The sequence below is a fragment of the Chinchilla lanigera genome, unplaced genomic scaffold, assembly GCF_000276665.1.
Source record: "Chinchilla lanigera isolate Chin_1 unplaced genomic scaffold, ChiLan1.0 scaffold00035, whole genome shotgun sequence".
Taxonomy (NCBI): domain Eukaryota; kingdom Metazoa; phylum Chordata; class Mammalia; order Rodentia; family Chinchillidae; genus Chinchilla; species Chinchilla lanigera.
Window position 1 is genome coordinate 16,226,946 of NW_004955436.1, and position 10,455 is coordinate 16,237,400.

General features: G+C 45.0%; 1 protein-coding gene across 1 annotated transcript in view; it reads right to left on the bottom strand.

Moving 5' to 3' along the window:
- Utrn (utrophin) overlaps positions 1–10,434 on the bottom strand; it is a 506,964-nt gene extending 496,530 nt beyond the window's left edge. The window contains exons 1-2 of the mRNA XM_005389232.2: positions 10,346–10,434; positions 4,689–4,858 (exon numbers count right to left, since the gene is read on the bottom strand). Coding sequence (XP_005389289.1) covers positions 4,689–4,767 — 79 coding nt within the window. The 5' untranslated portion in view covers positions 4,768–4,858; positions 10,346–10,434. The remainder of the gene's footprint in view (positions 1–4,688; positions 4,859–10,345) is intronic.
- Positions 10,435–10,455: the final 21 nt, after the last annotated feature.

The window sequence follows — 10,455 nt, forward strand, 5'->3', positions numbered from 1 at the left end:
CAGAGACCTCTGCCTCTCAGCCGGGACCCAGCCTCAGTAACTGCACAGGGAGGGGCGGGTTGATGCCGCAGATACAGTGCAAAGCTGGACACAGTGATGGAGAAACATCCAGGATAACAGAACGAGCCGCATCTGGCGGAAGTCCAGGGCAGGCTTTCTGAAGTCAGGGCATCTGGGCCCAAATCTCACTCAGCCCTAGCAATTTCAAGCCCTGGAGCCCTTTCACTGAGGAAACACTTCCTGCTCACCAGTTATGAGCTGGAACTGGGCTCGGGGCCAAGGATGTACCGGTTCCTGCTCTTGTGAAGTTAAATTCCAGTGGGAAAGATACTGAGCGATCATACAAGAAAAGTGCCAGAGACTGAGAAGGGCGATACAGGGAACTTGAGTGGAGTGACACAGGCGAGAGTGACTGGAGGCATGGCTTTCCAAAGTCAGCAGGGAAGATTTCTCAGAGAAGGTCACATCTAAACTTAAGCTCTACACGAGAGCCATGAATCAGAGACGAAGCGGGTATGCAGCAACTGACTTCTGTGTGGCTTGGGGTTTTCATCCGTTAAACAGTGATTGTGAGGATTAAACTCAGCACCGTATTTGCTCACAGAATGTGGACAGTGCATATGGGATGGTGCATAAAAAATTAATAAATCTACATATTAAAATTACCATCATCATCAATAAGATCCCATCATGAGAGGCTAGACAACCACATTATCGGCACAGATTTCTATGCCATGCACAGCCCCCTCAGCAATTAGAACCCAGGAATAGACAATAATACAGAAAGTGAAGAAATGACAAAAATGTTACACGCAGGTTTCTTATCCATGGTTTCTTAAGCCCTGTGTGGTGGCGAACACCTGTAATCCCAGCACTCAGGAGGCCGAGGCAGGGGGATTGCCACAAGTTCCAGGCCAGTCTGGGCTACATAGCAAGACCCTGTCTTAAAAAGCAACAACAATAGAAACACTGTTCTTTAAAGGACTGAATCATGCAAGAAGGAAAAGTTTATCCAAATGATTCATCCAACAATTGACCATTTTCCATCTGAGAGTCTAGGACTCTAATCCTCTCGCTATCAGGGTCTCTACTGGTCTCCAGGTGACACCACCCTTTGCCTTCACAGCTACACTTCTGCAGGGATTCTGGGCTGGAACTGACGACAGCAGCTCTGAGCCCAGTGGCCAAAGATGACTCATGCTATATTGCTAGCTTTCAAGCAGGTTAGCTACTGAGCAAGTGGGATAGCAGGAGGATAGTCTATGATATTATACGCATCCCAAACCATCCTATTGTTTCATATTTTACAATGTTCAGACATTGTTCATATTCACAATGTTCCAACGGAAGTTTACATGTTACATACTTCACTGGCAAGATATTTCACTTAAAAATTATTATTCATAGCCTACTGTCTCAAAATCCTTACTCACTTATTAAGATTTATGAAGCTTATTAATTAAGGCTGTCAATAACCCAGCCACTGGTAACAAATTTGATGTATGTGCCATTAAACAGAGAAAGGTCTGCTTTTACCCAGCCTCAAATCCCTGATATTAAAGACCAAGTTCTTTTCTAAACCCTACTCAAATCCAAGGCAAATATACTGCTGCCGTAACACAAGAGTATGGCTTTAATGCTCAGGAAACTATCAGAACACTTGATAATTCTGTATTTCTGTTTAGATGTTAGAAATTTAAACATTAAAAACTTCACACACAACATAAAGCAAACTAAGACTAAAGCAAATTAAACAATCCTGATAACAGAGAATGCATATATGTTTTATTATGCTAGTCTCTGGGGCGGCTCAAACTCCAGGATTTGGGGGAAAGGGAGAAGAACCTTCATCTATCAAAAGATGTAACTGATTGATATTTCTCAGCACCAGTGTTTCCTCCCAATCTCTGCCCAACCACCCAATCCAAACCTTCAAAAGGAAGAAAGCTAGGGCCACAGATAATGATCAAAATTCTCAAGTAGGAAAATATTCATTCTTCAGAAATAAAAATAGATAGATATATAGATAAATGATTAAAAAATGCTGATCATGTCTATGGCTTCATCTAAATTCAAAGTCCTTTAATAATACACAAGCTTTCGAGTACCTTGAGATAGTACCATCATACAATGACCACTTTTTTTTTTTTTTGAGACAGGGTTTCTGCTCTGCAGTTCAGGCTGGCTTTGAAGTCACTTTGCAGCCCAGGCTGGCCTCGAAGAATTCACGGCGATTCTCCTGCCTCAGCCTCGCAAGTGCTGAGATTACAAGCATGTGCCACCACACCCAGCTCATTTACCTTTTTAAAAAAGTTAACAAGCACCTTCCAGAAAGCAAGATTGAGGTGAACAGCCCCATTCAAATCCAGATTTATCTACAGGCTTCTATAATCCAGCCAAAAGAATGTAAATCACATCTCAGCTATGCAACAGCTAAAGCTGTAATGTGTTTTGAAATAGGTATCAGTGAAGAACAGATAGCTGTAACCCTGCCATTAAAACACTACAGGCAATTTGAGTCCTTAAAAATATAAGAGATTTGGATGACACATATGAACAAAAAGAGAAAAAACGATCACACAATGCAGAGATTATCACTTTAACATTTTAGTGTATACCTACTACATTTTTCTAAAAGATCTTTTTCACATAAATCTCTCTGTATATCACCTTTTTAAACTTCACACTATTATCAAGGACATATTCTTAAATTGATGTATACATACTTGTGCACACACACCCAGAGATATACACATCCGTATCACCTTTTACAACTGCAGGGTTTTCTACTTTGTGGATACACTCTAATTAAATAGTTCTGCTCAGATTCCATATAATCTGTTCAGATACTCTACAGTAAAGCAAGAAAGCTCAACATTATTTCCTACAGTTATTTGACTACCGCGCCATTTTTTAATTACCCACTAACAATCTCAGAATTTGTTAGAACTTCGGGAAATAATGACCTAGCCAATCAATACTGGATTTTTAGGGTGTTTCCAATTTATTCTATTATAAATAATGCTATGGTTAACTTCTTGAACGTATATTTTTATGTATTGCCTGCGGGGACTCTCTAGAAATAGAATTACTTGGCCAATTGATATGCTCTTGTTAAAAACACATTATAGTGAAGCAGGAGGACTGGTGGGAGTTTGAGGCCAGGCCAAACCACAGAAGTTAGGGGAAATAGAACACACTCAAAGCATACTTTACAGCCTACATCGGTGGTATAGTGGTGAGCATAGCTGCCTTCCAAAGCATACTTTACAGTGCACCAACCATAGGGTATGGAGCTGGACCTCAGAAGTTGCTACAAGCCACTGCATACTTACAGACAAGTCTAAAATATCCAAGATCTTTACCAGTTAGTAAACCCCAGAAACATAAAGGGAAATGTGTATCCTAAGATAGTTCATATATGTCTTAGTTTCAGTGCGTATTTCTGCAGTTTCAAATAGAAGAAATAGCCAGGCATGGTGTCGCACACCCGTAATCCCAGCACTTGGGAGGTGGAGGCAGGAGGGTTTCTGTGAATTCAAGGCCAGCCTGGGCTCTATAGTGAGTTCAAACCAGCCCGAACTACATAGGGAGACATTCTCTCAAAAAGAAGAAGAGGGGCTGAGGGTTTAGCTCACTCAGTGGCACAGTGCCTGCCTGGCAAGCACGAGGTCATGAGTTCGATTCTCAGTACCAGAAAAAAAAAAAAAAAAAAAAAAAAAAAAAAAAAAGAAGAAAAACACTCCTACCATAATATATGAAAGATTCCTATAGCAAAAACAGATTTGAGTGCCTTTTTCATTTTAAAAGTGACACTAGGTATAATTTTACATCTCAAAGTAACTCTCAAAGTTACTTAAGTATAGTGTTCACACCCAGAGTAGAGTTCTGTGTAATTTGCAAAGCTCAGAAAGGACCTGCCTGCTCAAAAATATCTACCCTTACAGCCCGTCTCCGAACCATACTGGAAGCTTTTTGAAAATACAGAAATTCGTATTCAGTAGGCTTGGAGCAGAGCCAATGCATCTGCATTTGTACAAACTTCCCAGTGGAGACAGCTGTGAGGCCAGAACCAAAACGATATACACTAGCATGCAGGGAAGCGCCTATCCCGAAGTCCCCAGTCTAAGTGTTCAGGAGGAAACCACCAGTTCGTCCTAGTCTGGGGGATCCAATGGCAGCGGGGTATGTAACTGAGAAAGTTCTTCAGAAGTCTTGACAAAGGAAGCAAAGTTAAGATGCCTGCTGCTCTGTTCTAGCCCTGCCCACCCAGAGGGATGAGAGGTGACGATAAAGGAACCAAACTATCAAGGGATCCTTCCGGCCAGAGAGCTCAGCGCTTCCTTTGCTTGAATCAAGCCTTCTTCCAGTTTGAGAAAATAGGGGGTAATTACTCAGCTGTATTTTCGTACTCTCATGGGGTGTCTCATAACTGAACAGCAACCAGCTACTAGCAGCCATTCCCCAATCAACGTCAGTCAACATACAAACAAGACAACACTTGGTGACAAAGCCAGGACACTCCAAGACGTTATATTGCCTTCTACAACATAATGATCACTTGTCAGAACCAGTTTCTCAAAAGAAGCTGACCTCCTACAAACAATGCAAAACAGACCCAGGAACCTATTTCTTCTAGACAGTTGATATATAAAGATTCCTAATTACCATGAGCATCCATCACCTACCAGATCGGGACTTGATGATGTCACTGAATTCATTCTGCCCATCATCGGGCCTGGTTTCATGGTCTCCGTATTTGGCCATTTGGCTGAGTCTCAGTGTAACCCAAAGACCCGCCCAAATCCTCTTTGTGAGACTTTTAACGTTGCAGAATGGTCCACCTTGACATCAATCCCTACAAAGGAAAAAGAAAGAACTGACTTTATATACAGACATAGGCACATAATTACACATCTGTGGCAGACAGTAGCTACTGCATTCATATCTATGCCATGCGTAGTTGTGGAGTATTGAGTGTCCACCATGCGTAAGGCACTGCTCCAAGCAACAGAGACCTGACTACCAAGCAGATACACAGCCTCGCCATGAAGAAGCTGAAGACACTAAAGAATTCATTACATGATGAATTATTCCAATACAGTCCTGAGCGCCTACAAAGGAGAGGCACAGGGTAATAAGCACATATGACAGAGGAATCTGACCCGCCCTTGGCAATCGAGAAGGCTTTCTTCAAGGGGAGACATTTGAGCCCAGCCTTCAAGGATAAGAAGAAATTAATCAGCCAAACAGGGAAGCGGAAAAAGTAAAGTAAGAGCTTCCCGTATTAAGTAGAAGCATCCACAGAACTGAGCTCAGACCAGGGTTTTCAGAGAGAAGCAAAACAAAAGGCAGGTGGGTCTGTGGAGTTAGATGAGGAAACAAAGCAGGACCAGGGCCTTGGCCGTGGAGACCAGAGCAAGGTCTTGGGTTTTTATCTGAAGGGAATGGAGCACCAGTAGGTGGTGTTTGGCAGAAAGCAAAAGCATCAGATTGGTCTTTCAAAAGACATTTCGGCTTGTAGGAGGGTCACAGTAACATGGAGGGATCCAGTGACTAATAGGACAGGATACAGAAAATTGCTCATTAAAGAACCCAGGCCTGCGCCGGGCATGGTAGCACACGCCTGTAACCCCAGCACTCAGGAAGCTGAGGCAGGAGGATCATTCGGAGTTTGAGGCCAGCCTGGGCTACAAGGTGAGCTCAAGGCCAGCCTGAACTGCATAGCAAGAACCTGTATCAAAAAAAAAAAAAAAAAAAAAAAAAGAACCTAGGCCATGGGTGTATGGATGCCGAATTTGGATGGTGAATGAAAATTTTTGTTTCTTTCTTTGACTTTTTTCAGACAGGGTCTCTCTATGTAGCCCAGGCTGGCCTCAAACTCACAGCTATTCCCCTATCATGCCCAGTGAAAATTTCTTTCAACTCTTCTGTATGTTTAAAATTTTTTCAAGATAATGTGGGGTGTAAAATTCCTAACCTTGGCCAATGATCAAGCTGTGAATAACCCACAAGTAGGATCATGGGATGCAATGGAACTCCATCCTCTGTACAGTACCCTTTCTAAATACTTAACACGACACTTATCACAAGCAGAAAAACCAGGGCAGCAGGTGCCTTTCAAAACAAATGTCCTAGTCTCTTCAGAACTGTCAAGGTCAAGAAAGTCCCAGAATACTCGAGGGTGAGCGACCCTTGTGGCTGGAAGGAAACTAACCAGACGTAAGGACCAAACACAGCCCTTGATTCAATGCAGAATTTTAAAATGTTTTGGAGATCATTTCAAAACCATGAATTTGGACTGTAGATTAAGCCATGTTATTGTAGCAATGTTCAATTTCTGTAAGATTAATTAATGGTGGGACGAATGTGCAGGAGAATCTTCAATTGTAAGAGACACCTGATGAATATTAGCAATGAAATGTGACAATATCTTCAGTTCAATGTCAGCAGGACAGCAAGTCTATCATATCTATCTATGTATGTATGTTGAGATAGATAGATAGATGATAGACAGCACGTATGCACACACAGATAAGGAAGCACATATTGTAAAGCAGAGAAACCAGTCAAAAGGCACCTGGGTATTTATTGTGTTAATATTACAAACAGGACGTGACTATAACACCAACCAGGGTAGACGGAAAGAAAAATGCACGGCCATATGGGACATGTGGATATTAAATGAGATAGAGCCAGGGATATAGCTCAGCAGCACAAGCGCCTGCCTGGCAAGCGTAAGGTCCTGAGTTCAATTACTGGTACCAAAACAAACAAAAAGAAGAGCGAAGTTTTTGGACCAGGCGTGGTGCCTGGTGGCACACGCCTGTAATCCCAGCACTTGACAGGCAGTGGTTGGAGGATCATTGTGAGTTCGAGGCCAGCCTGGGCTCCATAGAGAGCTCAAGGCCAGCCTAAACTGCATAGTGACATCCTGTCTCAAAAACAAACACACAAAAAAAAATTATTAAATGAGGGAGGTGGGCAGGACCCAGGAACGGAGCAAACATCTGCTGTCCAGGCCAGCGACCTGCAGAACAACTCCCAGTTCAGGCCTCGGGCAACAAGGCGGCAGTGAGTCGTTCTGGGCGGGGGACAGTAAAGGGTCGCTGGCTGGTGTGGGGTTTGCCTTTGCTGAGTTTGAGGGACCCTCAGAGACCTGGGGCAGGGGAAGTGGCAGGCCAAAGCCCAGATGGGGATGTCGGGCTTGCAGGTTAGAGATCCAAGTCCCGACAGCCCTATGCTGCCTCCGAGGACACAAACCATCCTGGGCAATCCTCGCACGGGAATTGTGCTGAGTACCAGTACCACTCAAAGGAAACACCCCAGTCTTCAGCAGCTAGTGAGAAGCATTTCTGGACTGTAAAGAACTGAAGATTTTTTTGTCTGGCAGTGCCATATTTTTTAAAGAATTGCAATAACAGTAGTGGTACTATGCATAAAACACTAATCCTTTTTTTCTCACCATGTCGGGAGAAGGGTGTATTCTACTAATAAGAGCAAATTATTCTAGAAAATAGTTTTAAGTATGAGAGCAGTTGAGGTAGGTGAAAACAGTTAAACCATTTCCTCTCTGGAATATGTGGATTGGATAATCAGAATCTGTCAGATCTTCTGAGACTATAAAAAAGCTTTATTTTTATATGCCCTTCCTACTGTTAAGAATTTATGGATTATTTTGTCAATAAGTTCTTTCCCTCAAGTACAAAACTACAAAGAATTTTCTAAATTCCTATGTGTATTTTAGTAGTTTCAAGAACCCAAAGCCTTGTTCAGGAGAACGAATAAAGTTTTTATTACAGAAAATCAGGTTTGCCTGAAAATAACTTTCTTTCCTAGAAAGACCTAGTCCCTTTGAGAGGTAAGCCTAATGCTCTCCTTCACAACTGGGCTTAGTCCAGGGGCTCCGTATCAATGCTTCCCCAAGACTTTTCCCCCTCCACAAAGAGAAAAGTAGCACCTGGCATGAGGTACATGCCTGTAATCCCAGCACGGAGAGGCTGAGGCAGGAGGATCGCTGCCAGTTCAAGACCAGTGTGTGCTACATAGTGAGATCAAGGCCAGCCTGGAAAACACATTGATAGCCTGTCTCAAAAACCAATAGAGAGGGCTGGGGATATAGCTTAGTGGTACAAGCGCCTGCCTGGCAAGTGCAAGGTCCTGAGTTTGATTCCTAGTACCAAAAAAAAAAAAAAAAAGAAAAAAAAACTTTACACAGGACTTTATTCTACTTTCACATAGCCAGTAATATTTCCTCAATATAGTATTTTAATTTGCTCTCCCAAGATAACATTCCAGCCAGGTGTGGTGGTGCACATCTGTAATCCCAGCAGTTGGGAGGCTGAAGCAGGAGGATCACCTTAAGTTCAAGGCCAGCCTGGGCTACATGGTGAGGTCAAGACCAACCTGGACAGCACAGCAAAACCCTGTCTCAAATTAAAAAAAAAAAAAAAAAAATCTTCTTGATAATATAATGCAAATCTCTTAAAGGCTGCAAAATTATAGCAGGAGAGGTGATCAAAGGACCTGGAGAAAATGAGAAGGGAAGAGAATAGTAACAGGCCATTTAAACAAGGAATCACCTGCGACTGTCACTTGTTGCCGCTCAGGCCCAGAGGAGATCAGACTGAGCAACAGAGGCCATGGATACAATGACTAATAGTTTTGTTTTGTTTTTGAGACAGGGCCTCATACATAGCTGAGGCTGGCCTTGAACTCACTATGTAGTCCAGGCTGGCCCACAGCTCACAACAATCCTCCTGCCTCAGCCTTCCTCTAAATCTGAAAATGTTGACACAATCAAGTTTCACCACTAACAATGTGTCCCAATGTGACCCTTGCCTTCCACATCCCAGGAATGGATGGAATGCTGCCGGCCACACAAAGCTAGGTGAGAAACTGGATGACTGGCCGGATGTTACTTTAGAAGCCCTGAGCCAGCCCTACACAATTGTAATTTATTGCTAACTCAGCCCCAGCCTTCCCCTCCCCCAAAATGACATGCTGTAAAGTTTGCGAAGCAGTTCCCGTGAAATCTACTCCCTCCGCTTCTGTGTTTCTGTCTTTCGGACCAGAAGGCAAGATTGTTTAGCAATAAACCTAAAGGAAAAAGACAAAGAAGAGCATGATGGCTCACATTGTGATACCAGCGCCGGGGAGGCTGAGGCAGGAACAGCCTCGTAAGGTGGAGGTCATTGTGGGCTACAAAGTGAATTTAAGGCCAGCCTGAACTACACAGCAAGACCCAGTCTCAAAATCAAACTGAAAAGGCACGGAATGGCCTTAAAGAAAAAGTTGTTTTGTTTTGTTTTGTTTTGTTTTTTCATTTAGGAACTGCACCACGCGAGAATTTGCAACATTCAACAAGGTGCCATTATGATCAAATATTCAACATTGTGCAACCGTGATGACCACGTGGTTTCGGACCTGGTGTGAAGCCGTTCTCACTAGGAACCAAACCCCAGGACTGCCAGAGGCAGCGGAAAGGAAGCCATGGGAACAAGTTTGCGCTCCGCGTGCAACACAGTCAAAGAAACGCAGCGTGCCAGGAGCTGCCACTCACACCGCAGGCGCCCCGGGGAAGGTTAATGCTCCTGTGATTAATACTGTTTACAGGAGCAATAAATTTCAGGTAAACACCCAAAGGAAGGTTAAAGTGCTGTCTCGTGGGTCCCATAAACACCGGTGAAGAGGGGGCGGGGACCCCGCGGAAACCCGGGCCCCGGCAGCTTGGTACGGAGACGCAGGTCGCCGCGAGCTTAGCATTCCTCGGGCTCGCGCCCGGCCCGCATCTCCCCACCCGCAAGCTCCTTCGCCGCGCCTCGCAGCCGCCGCCCGCCAGGAGCCAGCTCCGCTTCCACGGGCGGTGCGCGCTCCGGGAGGGGATGCGGCTCCCACCCCGGCCCGGCCTGGTCCAGGCGATCCGGCCTCATCCGAGCTCGGCGCGCTCTGGCCGCGGCGATCAGTGCCCTGACCTCGCGTGCGCCGCATGGGGATCTGACGCGCGAGGCCCTGGTGACTCTGGTGACCTGGAGGGTGGGACGGGCTGGGGTGTCTGCGGGACACCCCAGCGCAGAGGGCCGTGGAGTCATCACACTCAGCTTCTCCAATTTTTTTAAAACGCGGATCCCCGGGCTCTCGAAGGTCGGGCAGTTTTTTCTCCTCCCCTTGAAACAAGCCCAGAACGAATCCCGTTTGGAATCCGAGATTTGAAAAGAAAAATTTCTCCTAACAATGCGCCTTCTGAAAGTTGCACAGCCTACAATTAGCGCTTTGTTGGTTTCCTAAGTGGCCTTGGGCGACCAGAGCCTCGCACCCCGGACCAAAGGGCACACGGACTGATTACCTTGTCAGCTGTAGCCAGAGACGCCCCGAGTCCGGGCGAGCAGGCGAGCGCGCGGGACCGCGCGCCCACGAGGCACCCGTGCCGCCGCCTCCGGGCGTGCGGGCGGAGCT